General features: G+C 36.9%; 1 protein-coding gene across 1 annotated transcript in view; it reads left to right on the forward strand.

The window, feature by feature from the left end:
- LOC150093744 (dynamin-1-like) overlaps nucleotides 1-21,411 on the forward strand; it is a 300,405-nt gene that overhangs the window by 213,129 nt on the left and 65,865 nt on the right. Inside the window, exons 11-12 of the mRNA XM_090412966.1 lie at nucleotides 6,672-6,810; nucleotides 19,138-19,218. Coding sequence (XP_090269092.1) covers nucleotides 6,672-6,810; nucleotides 19,138-19,218 — 220 coding nt within the window. The remainder of the gene's footprint in view (nucleotides 1-6,671; nucleotides 6,811-19,137; nucleotides 19,219-21,411) is intronic.

Consider the following 21,411-nt stretch of genomic DNA (forward strand, 5'->3'; position numbering starts at 1 on the left):
GCTCTGCCTGTATTTAGTATCACATCTAAGTCGGATTCAAGGAGTTTTTTATTTGGGGGGTTGTAGGCTGCATATATCATAATGCTGCTTGTGTTTTCCATATGTATTCTTATTCCTGTAGTTTCCATGTGTTCTGTTTGGGGTTCGGCTATTGAATTATGTTTTGTTTCTTTTCACAAAGATGGCAGTGCCTCCACCTCTAGCAAAGCATCTGTCTGTATGGTAAGTGCTATAACCGTTGATTCTGATTTTGTCACTTGGACGAAGATGTGTTTTCATTTATGAGGATGATGTCTGCTTGGGTTTCTGCTGCAAACTCCTGCAGCTCCTGTAATTTGATAGATAAACCATTTGCGTTCCATGAAACAATTTGTAACGATTTCGGTTTTCTTTTAGACTTATCCATTAAGAATTTCCATAAAGAGTGACTGTGTATGCCTTAAGATGATATCCTTGGCTTCTTGAGTTGGGTTGGTTTGTCAGTTCAGCAAGCATTTCACCTAAGTGGCTTGTTATGTTCAGTAGGATAGGTTTGTTGTGACTGATTTGGTTTTGGGTCTTTTTGGAAGGTTGATCTTGTAACTTCAGCATACGATCTTCCATCCGTTGTGGAGACTATGGTTTGATGGGAGGATGTGTGTTCTTGAAGAGGTTTACTGGTTTTGAGTTGTATCTTTTGGTTTTGGGGAAATGCTATACAGCCCCTATAGTTTGCAGGGTGTGGTCCTTTGCAGTTTGCCCACTTTGCTGGAAGTGTGTGGGGTTTATGGCATTCATTTGATACATGTTTGCCACCACATTTCATGCAACGAAATTCAGCCTTGCAGCATCGTTGTGCATGCCCAATCTTCTGGGATCTATGGCACTGGGTTGTAGTTTATTTATGTTTCAATGCCTCAACTTTTATGACTAGATCACAGATGGTTTGGAGATTGTATATATGTTTTTGGTCTTTACTTATTTCCACCAGGATTAGGGGATAGGGTGTTTTATCAGCTCTCCGCATTTGACTGACTTTAATTGGGCTAAATCCCTTAAATTGGAGGTCTGCAGTGAGGTCTTCTATTTGTAATGTTTCAGTTACTCCCCTTAATACTATTTTTAAATTTTTCTCACTGTTGAGTGCAAAAGTGTGGTATGGCAGGTTGTTGTTGTCTAGACGTTTGGTTATTTTTTTGTAGTCTGATAATGTTTTAGGTTGTATGCGAATCCCTTCTTCTGTGTTTGTGGCTTTAATGAAGGTGATATCTGAAGATTTCAGTGCAGATGCAACGGACGTCCAGTACTCCTTGGCCCTTAGGACGACTGGGGGTACCTTTTTAATTTCATTATCTGGTTTAATTTCTATTTCTGTTGTTTTGGGTGTATCTGCAGTAGAGGAGATTTTCCTTTGCTTTTTGACTGTTTGGAATTCTGTGTTGGTTTCCAAAAACTGCAGAGTATTATCCAGGGATGCAGCATCCTCTATATTCATGGAATGTCTTAATTCTGGTTCAGTCAACATACTTCCATCATTTAAATCATCCATCCTATCCTCTGTGACTGCTGTAAGGGGGAATGTATCTAACAGCTTTACTTTCCCTGGCCAGTTGTCACTCAGTAGTTTTCCTAATCTTAGAAATTCTCTGTTAACTTCTTCGAATGTGCTTTCATTGAGAGGTTTTGACATGTCTGATAGGGGGCAACAACTCTGTTAGAATAAAGTTTGAGAAATGGGTTCTAGAGCCCAATATAAATATCCCATAGATCAAATCGATCTACCAGTGTAGGTAGCAAATATTTCACAAAATGAAGAACGCTTACCTCCTATATATCATTCGGAAATCCAAAAATATCACACTAATCAAAACATTTTGCAATCTTAATACCAAGTTTGTAGTGAACAGAACTTACATACCCTACTGTAAGAATTTCCAATAAGGTGTCCTAATAAATTACTAATTATATGAAGAGCCAAAGGCTTCAATTCGGCGACATGAAATTATTTAAGTTAAGGGCTAGTACATCCCATATTGTTTCATAGCCGAATTTCATGCTGAATATAGAAACTATATAAAGTATGGTGATTATGAGAGGCTCAGGAGACAGCTTGTAGCTGTAGCATGGAATGAGGAGTTTGGTGGTAAGGATGTCAATGCTGCTTGGGTGATATTCAAGAACTATCTAGTAAAGCAATGTCTAAATGTATTACAAGGATCAGAAGTTTAACTGAGGTAGGTGTAAAATTGATGAATGAGGAGATTAAGCATGCAATAAAATAAAAAAGGCATTATGAAGGCAAGATACGAGAAGTGATAATAATCAATTCTCAATACAAATAACAGGCTAGGAGGTTGACTCAGTTGGTAAGGGTAGCAAAAGTTCAGTATGAGAAGCAGTTAGCTAATGAAGCCATAAACAATCCTAAGGAGTTCTTTTGATATACAGGGTGTTCGGGATAAATTTGACAGTTTCGTAAGGAAAAAGAAAATCTTCTTTGTATCTATTAAATTTAATGAATTGACAAAAAAACATTACAGGCAGAGTTAATTACAATACTATCAACAAGATTTACTCAAAATAACCACCATTAGCATCGATCACAGCTTCAATTCTGCTTCGGAACCTCGAACAAGCTGATGCTACAGTCTCCCTGGGAAGGGCCGCAAAAACTGTTTTAATTTTATCCATTAACTGGGCTTTTGTATTACTGGAAGTGCGATTGGTGTCTTTTTCAACTGCCCCATACAAAATAATCCATGGGGTTAAGGTCTGGGGAGTTTGGAGGCCAAACATTTGGACTGGTGAAGTCGTAGAAATTTTCAGACAACCATTTTTGACTTTTCCCAGAGGTGTGGCAAGGGGCCGAATCCTGCTGCCATACATACGGCCTACCATTGGCTACCCTTGTTATCCAGGGCTTGACTACAGTTAGCAACTCCACGAACAAAGCCCGAATTCCAATGCCAGGGTTCTTCAACACCTGTTCCTGCAGATTTGCGAGGAATTCTGCTGTACGAACGCAATCAGATCGTCTGCTAGGGATCTTTCTTCCTGCTACATCCTCGTAGTCACCATTGCAAGTCTCTAGTTCATGCCTGATTGTTTTTACTGTATTCAGGGAGCATTGGGCAGCAGTCGTAATATCCTTATTTTGATGGCGGGCACGAATCATCATGATACAAGTTATTCTCTTCCATGATTCAGGTGGGTTCCAGCTATCCATCCTTTCTGACATCTTGTATATGAATGAAGAAGGGTCCAAACTTTTAAATGAAGAGAAGTGTGTGTTAATACATGTAACTTACGGAAAAATATAATTAATTATAAATATGTCAAATTTATCCCGAACACCCTGTATATTCAACAAAAATAAGAATGTTTATGGGATGGCATTGATTGAAGAAAATTGTATAAGTACAACTACTGTGGAGGATATAGTGAAATATTTAATGAACAGTTCATAAAGGTCTTTATCCTTGTAAATATGACATCATGGAGGGATTAAAAGCAGTAGTTGATGAGGAGGAGGAGAGACAGCAGTGAGTGAGTGAGGATGAGGTATATGGGCAATTAAGCAAACTTGATATTAATAAGGCTGAGGAACTTGATGATACATCACAATATCTTTTGAAGGAATATGCCAGGAAGTTGACATCTGCTTTTGCATATTTGTTTAATATCAATCTTACATTGGGTCAAATTGGGAAGGCAAACTTTTACTACTTCCTAATGGAGGTGACAAAATTCGAGCATCAAATTATAGGTCAATCTCTGTGTCAGATGTTGATATTAAAGTGTTGGAGAGATTAGTGAGAACCAGTATCCAGAATTAGGTTGATAACTGAGATATCTATGATGGACAGAACAAATTTGCTAAAGACTGGTCATGTTTTAGTATTCTACTTACTTATTACAATAAAGTGACAGCTGCATTGGATGAAGAGATTAATACACAGCATTATACTTTCATTTTGAAAGGATTTTGGTAGATTAACTGATAAGTTGGTAGTTAAAGCAGAGCAGATGAGGTTGCATAATGGATTAGTGCATTGGATTGTAGATTGACTATCTGATAGATGTCAGCAAGTTGTGTATTGGGAGCAATATCCTGGAAGAAGAAAATCACTAGTGGTGTGCTTCAAGGGTCTGTTTTAGGGCCACTGCTGTTCAACCTGTATATTAAGGATATTGGATTAAATTTGAATGGGCACCAGTTGACGGCTTGTACATAAGCATTGCAACACAACACTGCAGCACCCCTGAGGAAAAAACGAAAAAATTAAATTTTGTTTGTGTTTATAAATAACAATGCTTACAACATTATATAAATGCAATACAACGTGTTAAAGGTTACAGCTTATGTTTAGACATTGACTGAATAATTAATAATTGGAATTGTTTGATTAACACTTTAGATTACAAAACAAATGTACTGCAATCTAACACAGTGTCGGAATTATCACGTTCGGTCAGTTATGGCTACACTCACCGATATTTGTTTGCACTTGTCACTGTACTTAACAAGTGAATCCGACACTGCTCATTGAACAGTATTTCTGTGAGATATGAAACTTTTATTATTAGTGTGTGTTCATGGTGAGGGTGAAATATTTTTATCGAAAAATTTTGTCAAGACAAAAATAGAAGAATGGATTTTATTTTTAAATAATATTTTTAATAAAGTCAATTTTTTAATATGTAAATTTACTTATTAATAAATTGGTTACTGATTGGGAAAAAATGAATTATTTTTCTAATTTTGTATATGCAGCACCCCCCACTTAAAATTTCACTGGCCACCACTGATGGGCACATTCAACTGTTTGCAGATAATTCAAAGTTAAAAAGAACTATGTGGAGTACAGCAGATATTGTGGCCTTACAAGAAGATTGAACAGACTTGTGAATGGGCACAGAAATAGGGATAGCAGTTCAATTTTGCAAAATGTAAAGTTTTTAAAATTTGGATAATGTAGATGGGAAGTAGAGTTTACATTTAGTGAGGAGATATTTTTAGAGATGGAGGAAATAAAAGATCTTGGAGTGCTGATGAATAAAAATCAAAAATTTATAGGACACATTGTCAGAATTATGAGAATTATGAGAACACAACAACTTCTGGAAATTATGCAGATACTAATGTGTAAAAGTAAAGAGTTTGCAGTTCCATTGTATAAGGACTTGATTAGGCCACATGTGGACTACTGTTCACAGATTTGGCCATTTAGTTTTCAAAAGGATGAAAAGATACTGGAAAGGTTCCAGAGGCTCTGTGAGGACAACATAACAAATTCTGGGAATGAGCAGAAGACATTGACTTGTAGAAATAAGGAGATTCTGGTTGCATTTTATAAGGTCTGAATTGGCCACATATGGACTACTTTGCACAGATTTGGTCACCTGGTTTTCAAAAGGATGAAGAGATGTAGAGGATTCAGAGGTGATTGACCAAAATAGTTTTTGATCTCTGGAATGTTGAATATGAAGAAAGGTTGATATGATTTAATTTGCAGAATCTATTGGATAGGAGGAAGTGGAGTGATATGATAGAGATAGGTTGGTAAGGGGTTGTTATCGAATTAACATTGAAGAGGTTTTTCATAAAATGTTGGGAGATTGGGAGAACAAGAGGTTATCCCTTGAAGCTGTATAAGGAGGGTGTGAGGAGAAGGGAGTGAGAAGCAGATTTTTTGCATAGCGATTTATGAATAATTTGAATACATTGCCAGAGAACATAGTGTCCACAGAAAATCTGCTTCTCACTCCCTTCCTCACACCCTCCTTATACAGCTTCAAGGGATGACCTCTTGTTCTCCCAATCTCCCAACATTTTATGAAAAACCTCGTCAATGTTAATTATAATTAACATTGAATATATGTTATGTTTTCATCATACACACAGCTCATCATTGATGAGCTGTGTGTATGATGAAAAGTTCTCTCTGATGAATGTGTGACTCTATGGGGGGGGGGGGGTCTTGGGATAATAATATTAATAATAATTTTATAGGAAAGATGCAGAAACATTTTTTGAATACATGATAATAAGGAAGATGAGAATAAGCCTGTCTTCCATGTAAGTTGCATTAGGATGTGGTTAGCATAATAGCATTATGAGTTGGAAAGGGACAAATGAGTGGGATGTGTTACTTGAGTAGGTTGTAAGTGCGTTGTCAGTGAAGTAGAAGTATGACAGCATTGTATGAAAAATGGTTAATGAATAATGCTCCCTCTCCAATAATGCTTCACAATAAGACTCCAAGAAGAAATAGTATCACTATCATTTGTATGTCTCCATGGAGTCTATGTAGTTAGCATAATAGATGTGGTTAGCATAATAGCATTATGAGTTGGAAAGGGACAAATGAGTGGGATGTGTTACTTGAGTAGGTTGTAAGTGCGTTGTCAGTGAAGTAGAAGTATGACAGCATTGTATGAAAAATGGTTAATGAATAATGCTCCCTCTCCAATAATGCTTCACAATAAGACTCCAAGAAGAAATAGTATCACTATCATTTGTATGTCTCCATGGAGTCTATGTAGACACTTCAGTTATGATATTAATCACTATAATTATTTTTTCAACTAAATTGTATATTTTTATAATGATGTAAAATGTAAATAATTTTTTAAGTAAATATCCAGTTACTATAGAAGTATTCACTCTGATATTGCACATCTTTTACTAGGACTGGATTATTTACTCCTTCTATAGCATTTGAAAATGTTTGTCGTAAATTTATAGAAAGGTATCATGAGCCAGTGCAAGAGGCTGTGGCTCACACTACCAAAATACTTCTAGAAGCTGTGAGGGAAAGTGCAGAAATAGTAAGTTGCATTTCAATAGTCTGTGCTTTTATGATTTAAATGTTAGTACTTGTTTCAAATTTGGTATTTTAAGTAAATAAAGTGATGTTCATATATTGAGAAGATTGTGAGATATTCGTAGTGATTTGCTTGGTCAACTGGACAGTGTTTGTGGCCTGAGTGGAGATTCTCTGATTACCTTGCCATTAGTCCATCTCTCCAATACTGATAATGTACTATTTAGCTTACAGCTTTATTTTTCTTGTGGTAGAATTCACATTAATAAAAAAAATAAGAGGCTGTGTGTTTAGATCTCTCTTTAGCAAGAATGGGAATGTCTTTAAATGGTAGATGACTTTTCTTTTGCCTGATGTGAGATCACCACAATCCTGCTTATTGGATTCCTCCTATAGTGGGTTGAAAGAGCACCATGTTTGGTATCTAGAGAAAGGTTCTCAAATTATCTAACTCTTAACAAACTCATGGTTCTAAAATGCAATAGTTATTATTATCCTATGACCCCATGGAGTCACAGACTTGTCTAGGATGAGCCTTCATCATACATACAGTTCATCGCACCATGCCTTAAACACATTAAATCTGAATGTCTGCCTCCCTGCAGACATTATGCTTTCAGACAATGCATTCAAATCATTCACAAATCTCCAAACCTGCCTCACACCCTCCTTATACAGCTTCAAGGGATGATCTCTTCTTCTCCCCCAATCTCCCAACATTTTATGAAAAACCTCTTCAATGTTAATCTGATAACAACCACTTACCAACTTGTAAGTCTATCATATCACCCCACTTCCTCCTATCCAATAGACTGTGCAAATTGCATTGTCTCAATCTTTCTTCATATTCAACATTGCAGAGATCAGAAACTATTTTGGTCAATTGCCTCTCCAACATCTCTTCAACCTTTTGAAAACGTGACCAAATCTGTGAACGGTAATCCATATGTGGCCAATCCAGAAACATAAAGACAGCTTGCAGGTGTAGCATGGAATGAGGAGTTAGCTGGAAAAGAGATCAATGCAGCTTGGGGGATTTTCAAAAAATATTTAGTGGATGCAATGTCTAAATGTATACCACGGGTGAGAAGGTTAAATAAGTTAGGTGTGAGATGGATGAATAAAGAGATTAAGCATGCAATACAGAGAAAAAGGGCATTGTGGAGGCAGCATAAGAGAAGTGGAAGTAACCAATTTCATGAGTTCTACAAAGACCAGGCAAGGAGAGTGACTTGGTTGGTGAGAGTAGCTGAAGAGAGGTATGAACAGCAGTTAGCTAATGAAGCTAAAAAGAATCCTAGGGAGTTCTTTCGATATGTAGCCAGCAAAAGAAAGAATGATTATGGAAGGATGACATTGATTGGAGGAAATGGTATAAAGACAGCTGTTGCAGAATGTGTGGTGGAGATACTTAATGAACAGTTCATAAAGATCTTTCAATCTTGTGAATGTGACTTCATGGAGAGATTAAGAGCAGTTGATGATGGGGAGGAGAGACTGACTGTAAGTGAGGAAGAGGTGTTTGGGGAGTTGAGTAAACTAGATGTAAATAAGGCTGTGGGACTTGATAATATATCACCGCGTATTCTGAAGGAATGTGCCAGAGAGTTGACACCTGCCTTGACATATTTTTTTAATACGAGTCTTGCACTTGGTCAAATCCCTAAAGAGTGGAAGGCGGGCAAGATTGTGCCACTTCATAAAGGAGGTGATCGAACTCAAGCATCAAACTATAGGCCTATCTGTGTGTCAGGTGTTGTGGTTAAGTTGTTGGAGAAGCTTGTGAGAACTAGGATCCAGAGTTGGGTTGACAACAATGGTATAATCTTTGATGGACAGCATGGATTTGCTAAAGGGAGGTCGTGTTTTAGTAATCTACTTACTTATTACAATAAAGTGACTGCTTCCTTGGACAGAGGAGAAGGATACACAGTAATATATTTGGATTTTGCAAAAGCTTTTGATAGAGTACCTCATGATAAGTTGACAGTCAAACTAGAGCAGATGGGGTTGGATATTAGATTAGTGCATTGGATTGGAGACTGGCTATCTGATAGGTATCAACAAGTTGTGTATGGGGGTGCAATATCTAGGAAAAGGAAAGTCACTAGTGGAGTGCCTCAGGGATCTGTTTTAGGGCCATTACTATTTAACTTGTATATTAATGATATTGGCAAAGATTTGGATGGAGATATTCAGTTGTTTGCAGATGATGCAAAGTTGGGACGAACCATAAAGAGTAGTGAAGATGTTGTGGTCTTGCAAGAAGACTTGAATAAATTGAGTGATTGGGCAAGCAAATGGGGATGCGAGTTCAATGTTGCAAAATGTAAGGTTTTAAAATTTGGAAAACAAAGATGGGATGCAGAATTTATGCTTGGTGAGAATATATTGTTGGAAGTAGAGGAAATAAGAGATCTGGGAGTGATAGTGGATAAGGATCTAAAATTTAGGGGACACATCGCCAAAATTGTGAAGACAACACAAAGACTTCTGGGAATGATGAGGAGAACAATGACATGTAGAAGTAGGGAGATTCTTGTTCAATTGTATAAGGCTTTGATTAGGCCACACATGGACTATTGTGCCCAGATTTGGTCACCTGGTTTTCAGAAGGATGAAGAGATGTTGGAAAGGGTCCAAAGGTGACTGACTAAGGTAGTTTCTGACCGCTGGAATGTCGAGTATGAGGAAAGATTGAGAAGATGTAATTTGCAGAGTCTAGTGGAGAGAAGGAAGAGGGGAGATATGATAGAGACCTACAAGTTGGTAAGGGGTTGTTATAGGATCAATGGTGGAGAAGTTCTACAGAGAATAGTGGGAGATCAGGGGAGAACCAGAGGTCATGCCTGGAAACTGTATAAAGAGGGTGTGAGTAGGGGAGTGAGAGGCAGGTTTTTTTCGTGCAGAGTTGTGAATGATTGGAATGCTTTGCCTGAGAGTGTGGTGTCTGCAAGGAGTTTGAATGTGTTTAAGACCCGCTATGATGAGATGTGTGTGAGATAAAAGGACCTCCTAGATGAGTCTTTGACTCCATGAGGTCTTGTTTAATAATAATAATAATAATAATAATAAAAGAACCAGAATCTCCATATTTCTATAAGTCAGTTTCTTCTGCTCATTCTCAGAATTCATTGCGTTGTCTTTGCAGTTTTTCAGTATGTCCTCTAAATTTCAGATCAGTATCCACAATCGCCCCAAGATTTATTTCCTCCGCCTCCAACAGTATATCCCCACCAAGAGTAAATTCTATCCCATCTTTGTTTTCCAAATTTTAAAACCTTACATTTTCAACATTGATCCTCATAGCTCATCCCAACTTTACATTATCTGCAAACAGCTATCCCCATTCAAATCTTCCCCAATATTATTATTATTACTACCTGACTCCTCCAGGGAGTCCAAAGACTCATCGAGGGAGGGCACATACTCTACAGCTCTCTGTCTCCACCACTCAATCCACCAACGAACCGCAACTACACCAACACCACCATTAATGTTTTCACAAACAATCACGAACATCCATGCATATAGCAGGATTTTAACCCACAGCCTTTTGACTGGAGAGTAGATACGCTAACCACTCAGCCAACCAGGTCGGCAATGGCACTAAAACAGACCCCTGAGTCATACCACTAGTGACTTTCCTCTTCTGGGGTATTGCTCCCTTACACAACTTCTTGATACTTGTTAAACAGCCTGTCTCCAGTATACTAGTCTAATATCCAATCCCATATGCTCTAGACTCTAAACTTATTGCATGGTAAAAAGCATTTGCACTAATTCATATCCATCTCAAACATCCAATGCTGCAATCACGTGATTGTAATAAGTAAGTATTAGATTACTAAAACATGACCTCCCTTTGAGCAAATCTGTGCTGTCCATCAAAGATAATAGCATTGTTTTCAATTCAATTCTGGATCCTGATTCTCACCAATCTTTCAGCACTTGAACCACAATACCTGACACACAGATTGGCCTATAAATTGATGCTTGAATTATTATAATAATTATTATTATTATTTGACACCTCCAGGGAGTTCCAAAGACTCATTGAGGGAGGGCACCTACTCTACAATTCTGTTACCTTCTTTATAAAGTGGTACAATCTTGCCTTCCTTCAACTCCCTTCGAACTTGACCCTATGTAAGACTCATATTAAACAAATATGTCAAGGCAAATGTCAGCTCCCTTGAACATTCTATCAAAATATGTGGTGATATATCACCATGTCACACAGTCTTATTAATATCAGGTGTGCTTAATTTCCCATATAGCTCTTCCTTCTTATCTGTCCCAAACCCTCCATGATGTCATATTCACAAGAATGAAAGACCTTTATGAACTGCTCATGAAATATCCCAACTATATCCTCTGCAGCAGTTGTCCTTATACCATTTTTTCCAATCATTGCCCTCCTACCATAATTGTTCTTATTTTTGCTGGCTAAATTTAGAAGGAACTCCCTAGGATTTCTTTTATCTTTATTAGCTGACTGCTGCTCATACTGAACATTTGCCACCCTTACCAACCTAGTCACCCTGATTGCCTGTTCTTTGTATTCCTCATGCAATTGATTATTAGCACTCTTCTTTTGTTCCACCTTAATGCCTTTTTCTCTGAATTACATGCTTAATCTATTCATTCATCCATTTCACACTTATGTTATTTAAACCTTCTGACTTTTGGAATACATTTAGACATTGCTTCTGTTAGTTAATTCTTGAATATCACCCAAGCAGCATTGATTTCTTTACTACCCAACTCCTCATTTCATACTACAGCTGCAAGCTGTCTCCTGAGCTTCTCATAATCACCATCCTTGTAGTTCTACATATGCCCTTTCCTCATAGAAGTCTTCACATAGCATGGAGCTACTCAGGTAATCGCTTCATGGTTATTTTCACCATCTGGAGGAAGATTCGTCACCTTATTTATTATTATTATTATTATTATTATTATTATTATTATGTGACACCTCAAAGGCATCCAAAGGGACTCTGCAACTCTCCCTCTCCACCACTTAATCCACCAACTACACTGATCTGCCATCATCAGACAACAGCATCTACTGCCCACATCCACCTCTAGTACTTTTTTGTTTGTAAATTGCATGTGTTCTTAAGGCCAATTTGTCTGTATGGGGGGATGAAAAACTTGAGTTTCTAGGAGAAAAAGCCAGCTACCTCTGTATGAGATTGGCTAACTCACCTTCAATTGAAAAAAACCATATAGAGATTCCTCTTGTCATGACAAGAATTGAACTTAGGCCCTATCTATTAAAAGTGCACAATGTACTGTCATTCCACCAATTGCTTACAGCTGTTCTCCTGAGCCTGTAATAATCGCCTGTCTCAAGTTGTCTCCTGAGCCTCTCATAATCACCATCCTTGTAGTTTCACACATGCCCTTTCCTCACAGAAGTCCTCACATTGCTGGCTGCCATCCAGGTAATTGATTCAGTGTTCCTCTCACCAACTGAAGGTAGATTTGGGAGGGAAGGAGATTTATAATAACATCTTCTGATGAGATAATCAAATCCAACACTCTCAATCTTTGTGTACCCTCTGTTACATATTGCCTTAAGTAGTTGTCCCACAAAAACTCAAGAAACTAATTTTCTTCACTTTCAGTTGCTATTTTGTAATCCAAGTCTATATTGCTGTAATTAAAATCACCCATGATGATCACCCTTTTCCCATTTGCTTGGCTAATTTGCGTATACATTTCCTACATTTTTTGGTCACTACCCTCCACATTACCAGGTCCCAGTGTGTACAACTACAGTTGTAGTGAAGTGTTGGAGAGATTAGTTAGGGATAGAAGACAGGATTGGATTGATGGATATATCATTCTTTATGATGGTCAGCATGAATTTGTAAAGGGTGAGTCTTGTTTTAGCAATTACTTGCATATTATGATACAGTGACAACTGTGTTAGATAAGTGACAATTACATACAGTGATATCCATGTATTTTGAAAATGCATTTGATAGATTACCTCATAAATTGGTGTACAAGCTACAGAGGATGAGAATAGATAGTATATTGGTTAGATGGATTGGAGATTGGCTCTCTGAATGATACTAGGAAGTTGTGTATGATGAAACTGTCTCAAAAGTGTTATGTTCTTGGTCCCCTGCTGTTTAACTTGTTTTTAAATGATATATCATGTGGATTGACTGGGGATCTTCAGTTTTGCTGATGATGCAAAGCTGGGAGAATTATAAGTAGCACTTCTGATGTTAATTCCCTTCAGGAAGATTTGAATAGATGTTTGACATGGACAGAAGAGTGGAGTTGTAGTTTTAATATTAATAAGTGGAGGGTGTTGCATTTTGGAGTGCAGAAATATAAGCCTGTGTACTATATTGATGGTACTGTACTGCAGGAAGTAGAAGAGATTTGAGATTTAGGAGTGATGGTTAAAAGTAGACTGAAGTTAAGAGGGAATGTTGCAAGTGTTGGAAAGACAGCACACATCATAGTGCTGCTATGATAAAAAGTACTGTAACATGTAGGGATAAGACAGTGATTGTACCACTGTATAAAACACTGGTCAGACCACATTTGGATAGCTGTGCTCAAATTTGGTCATCTAATTTTTCAGTGTGATGCAGAAACATTGGAAAGGGTCCAGATATGAGTGACTTAGCAATATCAGGACTTGGAATGCTGGCTATGGAGAGAGAGAGAGAGAGAGAGAGAGAGAGAGGGGGGGAGGGTTGAAGAAATGTGGATTGCAGAGTTTAGTGCATAGGAGAGAAAAGAGATGATATGATAGAGACATTTAAGTTAGTGAGAGGATTTTATCAGATTAATCCAGATAGGAATGTAAAAAGAGTAGAAGGCAAGAGGAGAAAAAAACCAGAGGCATTCCTTGATGTTATGTAAGAATATGGTGAAGAGGGGGTATGAGGAGTAGATTTTTTACAATGAGAATTGTCAGTGAATCGAATGCATTATCAGAATGTGTTGTTAATGCACAGAGTGTTAAGGACTTTAAGATTTGGTAAGATAAATATGTTGTCAGTTGAATGAACCGCCCACGATTAGTCTGCCGACTTCATGGAGGGTGCATTAATAATAATAATACTTCTTCTTGAATGCATTGACCAACAAAAGTACTAACAGCAGACAGCATTTTTTGTGCATCAAATCTTATAAAATCCTTTTGGTAACTTAAATGTTTCTATCATATCCCCATTTTTTTCTGCCTATCCCACTTCTGCAACCTAATCTAGTAATTTGCATCCTAAAATGCATGACTTTCCATTTTTCCACATTTTCCATATATTTTTTAAACATTCCTGTTCTCACATTTACTTGTCTCAAGGATGCATGTACATTACACTCACCTGCATGAATGTGTGTGTCTAATAAAAATTCACTTATGTTATTTGGTCAAATGCTGTATTTAGTCTTGCTTTTCTTATATTCAATATCCCCTTATCTTTGATCAAAATTTAGAAGCAGAACATTTAACTCATTTGATTTACACTCTTTTTTTTTAATTTTCAGTTTGTAATCGGGACCACTGTGCTCAGATTTGGTAGCCTAGTTTCTTGGGTATGAGCAAACGATAGAGATCTGTTGGCATATGACCATGATGATGATTGGCCTGGAATGTGACTTATAGCAGAATTAGGTTTGTGGGTTACAAAATTTGGTCACAAGGTAGTAAAGTGGGATATGACAGAAACATAAGTTACTAAGGGCATTTTATATAATGAAGAGGAAGAAATTTTTTAATACATGACAAGTAGAAAAAGAGCAATGAGTCATTCCTGTGGCAAAGAATAGATTTTTTTATGCTTAGATTGTTTTGTTTTGTTTTAACTGAGCAGATTACCAGAAGTCAGTGTAAATGCTTTATTAGGAATGGGCTTAAGGACATGTAGGAAAGGCATTGTTGGAATAATGACTAAAATGGGCTGCCTGCACTAGTTTTCAGACTTAACAGAATAATATACCATATCTTTATCCTATGTTTGTCTCAGTGACCTGCAACACTAAGCAACTTATATAGAAACATATTTAATGTGGTGAGAAATCTGCATCATCTCAATGTCTGTAAGTTGTATTCTATAACTGTTTCTGTCTTGTGGGAAAAGCCTGCTACCTCTGTATAAAACTAGCTAATTTACTTCCTGTTGAAAAATCCTGAAGGTTCTTTCCTAAACAAGATTTGAATTCATGTCTTTCCTACCAAAGAGTGCTGTCATTTTTCTAGGTTAGACTTAGTCTAACCTGGAGGCTCATCTGGATAATAATAAGAATATGAAGATAATAATATGTTGGTATTATTATGCAATGGTAAGTTGTATACCACGAGTGAAGAAGAGGACACAATTTGGAGTAAAGTGGATGACAAACAATATTAAACAGGAATTGCATTTGAAAAAGAGGCTATGGAGGAGATATAAGGAGACAGGTGAAGAGAGGATGCGTGAAGAATATAAGACACAGGCCAGAAGAGTGACTAGTGTGGTAAGGAAAGCGAAACTGGAATATGAGAGGAGATTGGTCCTAAGATCCAAAGAAAATCCTAGGGAATTTTTTAGCTATGTGGCCAGTAGGAGGAGAAATGACTGTGGAAGAATGATATTGTGGGATAAAAATGGGAATAGAGTGACTGATGCAGAGGACATAGTGGAATTGTTCAATGACCACTTTATTGGAATATTTCATCCTGGAAGAGTCAGTTTTAATGCTAGAGGGATAGGGCAGGTTCAAGGTTTAGAGGTACAGGAGGAGAGTGTGTTTCAGATACTGAGAACTCTGGATGTCAATAAAGCTTTGGGACTGGATGGTATTTCACCACGGGTTTTGAGAGAATGTGCTAGGGAACTGACAGTGCCTTTAACGTGGCTTTTCAATGAAAGTCTGGCTTCGGCAAAGGTGCCCAGGGAATGGAAGGAAGGTAAGATAGTGCCATTGCATAAGGATGGTAACAGACTGGAAGTGTCTAATTATAGGCCAGTCTGTGTGTCATCAGTAGTTGTTAAGATCTTGGAGAAAGTAGTGAGGGACCATATACAACATTGGGCAGATGAGGGTAATGTTATCTGTGTGAGTCAACATGGATTTGTGAAAGGGCGCTCTTGTTTTAGCAATATGCTAGCCTTTTATAATAAAGTTACAAGAATATTAGATGAGGAAAAGGCATATACTGCAATTTTCTTAGACTTAGCAAAGGCATTTGACAGGGTGCCACATGATAAGCTGATATTTAAGTTGCAGCACATGGGTCTGGATGTCAGATTGGTCAACTGGATTCAGGATTGACTGTCTGATAGGTATCAGAGAGTTGTGTATGGTGGAGCAGTTTCAAGGAGACAGAAGGTTACAAGTGGGGTCCCACAGGGCTCAGTACTAGGACCTATATTGTTTAACCTTTATATCAATGACATTGCCAGTGGATTGCAAGGGGATATTTAGTTGTTTGCGGATGATGCGAAGCTGGGAAGGATTATTAGTAATAGTGCAGATGTGGTAGCCCTGCAAGAGGATTTGAATAAGCTAGATAGATGAATGGGGGTTTCAGTTTAATGCAGCAAAAAGTAAGGTCTTGAGGTTTGGGAAACATCGATGGGATGCTGCATACTCTATAGGAGGAGTTATACTGGAGGAAGTTGGGGAGACAAGAGATCTGGGTTTGATGATTGATAGAAACCTGAAGTTTAGGGGACAGATTGCAAAGGTGGTGAAGGTAACACAGAGGATTGCTGCAATTATGAGAAGGACACTGACCTGCAGAGATAAGAGGGTTATCATTCCGTTGTATAAGTCTCTGATCAGACCACACTTGGATTATTGTTCTCAGATTTGGTCCCCAGGATTTGAAGGGGATAAATTAACTGTGGAAAAGATACAAAGACGGATGACAAAGATGGTCTCAGGGCTGTACAAGGATAGTTATGAGAATCGGCTGAGAGAATGTGGACTGCAGAGTTTGGCGGATAGAAGGAGAGGTGATATGATTGAGACTTTTAAACTGTTGAGAGGTGGTTACAGGGTTGACACTGGGGAGTTCTTTTACTTGGTTGAACAGTAGGAAGGAGTAATGACAAGAGGCCATCCCTGGAAGTTATGAAAGGAAACTGTGAGCAAGAGATTGAGGAGTGGTTTCTTTGCATGGTGGGTGGTTGAGCCATGGAATGCATTGCCTGATAGAGTGGTGAGGGCGAGAACGGTCAATGAGTTTAAGGAGTGGTATGATAGACTTTGTGTTTCTTAGGGGGAACCTCCCCTCGATGAGTCTTGACAGACTTTATGTTCTTATGAAGGACCTCCCACGATGAGTCTTTTGACTCCATGGAGGCCTGAATAATAATAATAATAATAATAATAATATTCTCCCTTAATAAGTAGAAGTTTAATATATTGAAATATTAACTTTACTTATAGCTTAACTACGGTCAAAAAAGACTCTGTAAGTTTGTTAAGTTTTACTGGTTTGAATACAGTTTCAACCTGCTGAATGAATTGTTAGATAATTTCAATAAAAAAATACATAAATATATATACAAAATAACTAAATATTTACCTGTTCATTTCTGTATTGTTATCTTCAAAATGTTAACCTTCAAGGTCTTATTTCATGTATAACTCAGAAAAATCTTGTTTCCATTTTCAAATTTTCTCTACAGATACTGATTGTGACAGCACTTAGGTCAGCAGCCCTCATGTCAAATTGTTTGCTTCACTATTTTCTTGAGTCTTTTAAGATTCACGTTGAAGTTATGTCTTATTGAAGACACGTCTTATGTCTCATTGAACTTATGCATTGAAGTTACATCAAAGAATCTTTGAAACAGATATGTTTTCTTTATTAGTAGATTAAAATACAAGGGTGGTCTGATAAGTTCTTGGCTTAACAATGAAAAAACGAATTTATAATTTCAAAATTATTTTTATTTTTCAACATAATCTCCCTTAAGACTACATTTATTCCAACGATGCTCTAGCACCATTATCCCGTCCATGTAGTGGTTCTCAGTAAGATCTGCAGAATACTCCTCTACAGCTGCAATCACCTCTTGATTTGAAGAAAAATGCACCAGCAAGAAAGAGTTTTAGTTTTGGGAAGGGATAGAAGTCAGAGGAAGCCAAATCTTGGGAATAGGGTGATGTTCCAACAATCCATAGTGCAGATCCCTTAATTTTCCCATTGCCAAAACACTTTTGTGGGCATGTGCATTGTCCCGATGAAAAATAATTTTTTTTCTTCTGCAAACCAGGTCTTTTCTCACGAATTTTTTCATTGAATCTGGTTAAAAGATCGGAATAATGTTCCCTGGTTATTGTTTTACCCTTTTCAAGATAATTAATAAACAAAATGCCTTTAGCATCCCAAAACACGATGCCATGAACTTTCCTGCTGCTGGAACTGACTTTGTCTTCTTTGGTGCTGAACAACCAGCTTCTGCTGTTTGCATCCTAGTATGTAATGGTGAATCCAACTCTCATCCATAGTAATAAATCAATGCATAAAATCAGTTTTATTCTTGTTAAAATGCTCCAAATACTATTCAGAGATTTTCACGAGTTCGTTTCTGATCTGCTGTGAGCAAGCGTGGCACCTATCTTGCATGAAGCTTTTTCATTTGCAATTCTTCATACAAAATATATCCTACACATTTTTTTAAAATTCCTATGGTCTCAGCAATTTCACGCACTTTGACTCGCCGGTCATCCAATACCATATCACGCACTTGATCAATGATTTCTGGTTGTTGTTACACTTTTTGGAAGTCCTTCACATGGATCATCTTCAAGGCTGGAACAGCCACGTTTAAACTTGGCAATCCATTTCTTAATTGTCGAAAATGAAGGAGAAGAGCCCATAAACTTTTATGAACTTCGAATGAATTTATTTTGTAATTATAATTTCGTAATTTTTATAATCGCACGATACTTAATGTTATCCATTTCAAGGGATACAGACAGCTGTATGAAACAAACTACTTGATAAAATGACTTGCAATTTTACATGGATGCTTATGACAAATGTACCAACTTAAAAAAAAAAAAAAATCTCTAGCCGAGAGTGTTGCCATCTCTGGTCGAGGCCGAGAACAGACCACCCTCGTATACAAGGTAATTGCAGTTAGAAATCTTTAAGAATATTGTATAAAAGCTTTCTTTCAGATTATTAAGGGTGATGTTGGATTGATGTGGCATTCATCTCTTTGAATGTATTTTTTTATTGTTTTCTTTTGTTTTAATTCTAGAATCTTTAAATAATAAAGATGCATTATGTGTGTGCATACACATACATATAAATATTTTTCTTAAAATTGATAATCAAAATGAAACGTTTCAGATGAAATCATACTCCCATTTACATCATGAAGTCATCTTTAGAGTGAACAATATAATAAAGTCTCAAGAGAGAGCTACTAAGGTAGGCATTTTCCTTTAGTTATTTAGATTTTAATAACTTTGTTATTTAAAGAATTAAAAAATATAGCATTTCTTTAATTTTACAGAAAGAAAATGTTAGAACAGATTATAATTACTCTTTGTGTAACACAATATTTGCTAATCTGATGTACAAATTCCCATTGACCTCCTTCTTCATATAATAATTTGATAATTAATAACTGATATTTATAATTTGGCCACCATTTTCTGTCAGTGGAGATAAGGTATACCCTCTAAGCCGATATGTACAGAATGAAGTTACAATAAATTTTGCAGGAAGATAAGAAATTACCTCTCCTTTGACTGATCTCTAGGCATTAGTACTAATAAATTATTTCTCTGAGGTATATTTAGAAGAAATATATAAAAACACAAAATTATATCTTATCTCATTTTGAGGAGAGGAAAGTGCAGGCAAGTAAATATGTGTGAAGACATCTTTGAGATTATTATTATTATTATTAACACCAGTTCTTCATGGAGCCAAAAGACTCATTGTGGGTGGTATACACTGTTACGTACAAACCCTATCAAACTGTGCTTTAAACTCATTCAATGTGTCTGCATTAATCATGATGCCAAACAATACATTCCACTCACTAACCACTCTCCATGCAAACAACCTACTCCTTATGTCCCTGCTCACACCCTCCTTATACAGTTTCAAGGGATGATCAGTTGTTTTAACACCCCCATTCTTCTATTCTATGAAAAATTTCCTCCACATTAACCTGGTTACAACCCTTTACCAACTTAAATGTCTCAATCATATCCCCCCCCTCTCTTCCTCCTATTCACAAAGCTTTGCAAATTACATTCCCTCAATCTGTCTTTATATTCTTCATCCCAAACATCAGTTATCACCTTAGACAGTCATCTCTAGGCCCTTTCCAGTATATCCTCATTACTATGAAAACCAGAGAACCAAATCTGTGCGCAATAATCCACATGAGACATGATCAAGGCCTTAGATAATGGAATCATAACCTCTTTATTTCTGAACATTAAGGTCCTTCTCATCATTGCCATGATGTGATGTGATGACTTCACAACTTGTGCAATGTGACCTCAGAACTTCAGATTTTTATCCATCACCACTACAAGGTCCCTTTCTCCTCAGCTTCGTCTAAAATTTCCTCACCAAATGTATACTTTGTATCCCATTGTTGCTTACCAAATTTCAGAACCTTACACTTACATTGAACTAACATTTTGTAGATGTTCTTTATTTACGAGTGGCCGGACATCGTCATCACTTGGACATCATTTGCATAATTGTCATTGCATACTTCGACTGGTTTATTATCAAGAAGTCAGCAATAAGACCACTCTTACCACTATGCTGCAATTTTTTATTTAGTTCATAATATGGAGCTAAACAAATATCCAATTGTCTTGTGAATTTTCCCGAGCGTTTCATTGAGGAATCATTATTTGTAAAATAACTTCCTAGCTTTCTTGCTAAGTGCCAATTCTTCTGCTAATTTCTTTAAACTGAATTCTTTAATGGATTCATCACAACCAGAGTCTTCAGCAGAACCTTTCCCTCCATCTGGATCAACATCATCTATTATTGTACCAGTTCCTCCACATTTAAATCTATTTCCTCATAAAATAATTCACTAACTTCGTTTTCAACCATATCACAAAAGCCCTTTCAGTGGCCATTACTATAAAAATAAATTTTTTACATAAAAGAAAACATTACATATTGTATGCAACTCACCAGAAAATAAAGTGCCCAGCTTGAGATTAACACACTTATGATTTTTAATGCGCTTTCCTGGCAGAAAACAAAGACAGTTTTCAACAATAAACACTTTATACAGTAACAATCGATGCACATGTATGCTAAATTCCCCCTAATATAAATTCACTACTTATAACTACATGCGCAATACTGGCAGACGAAAATAAAATTTGATTTTTATATCATGCGGTGGAAAATATACAAAAAAGATAAAGGGTTACTACAATTTGTAGACCATGTTATATTGAAACCGCTTTGTATTACCGGTATACTATATATGCAACTCCATTGTCCAATACATTTGCTATCTTGTTAGAGTACATAAGCAAGTCGATAAAACATGACCTTCCTTTAACATATCCATGCTGACAAGCACAGAGAATACTGATGTTATCAACCCACTTTTTTATCCTATCTCCCATC

Source organism: Typopeltis vanoorti, chromosome 23 (assembly GCF_054136105.1).
Source record: "Typopeltis vanoorti isolate ZY-2024b chromosome 23, IOZ_Tvanoo_1.0, whole genome shotgun sequence".
NCBI lineage: Eukaryota > Metazoa > Arthropoda > Arachnida > Uropygi > Thelyphonidae > Typopeltis > Typopeltis vanoorti.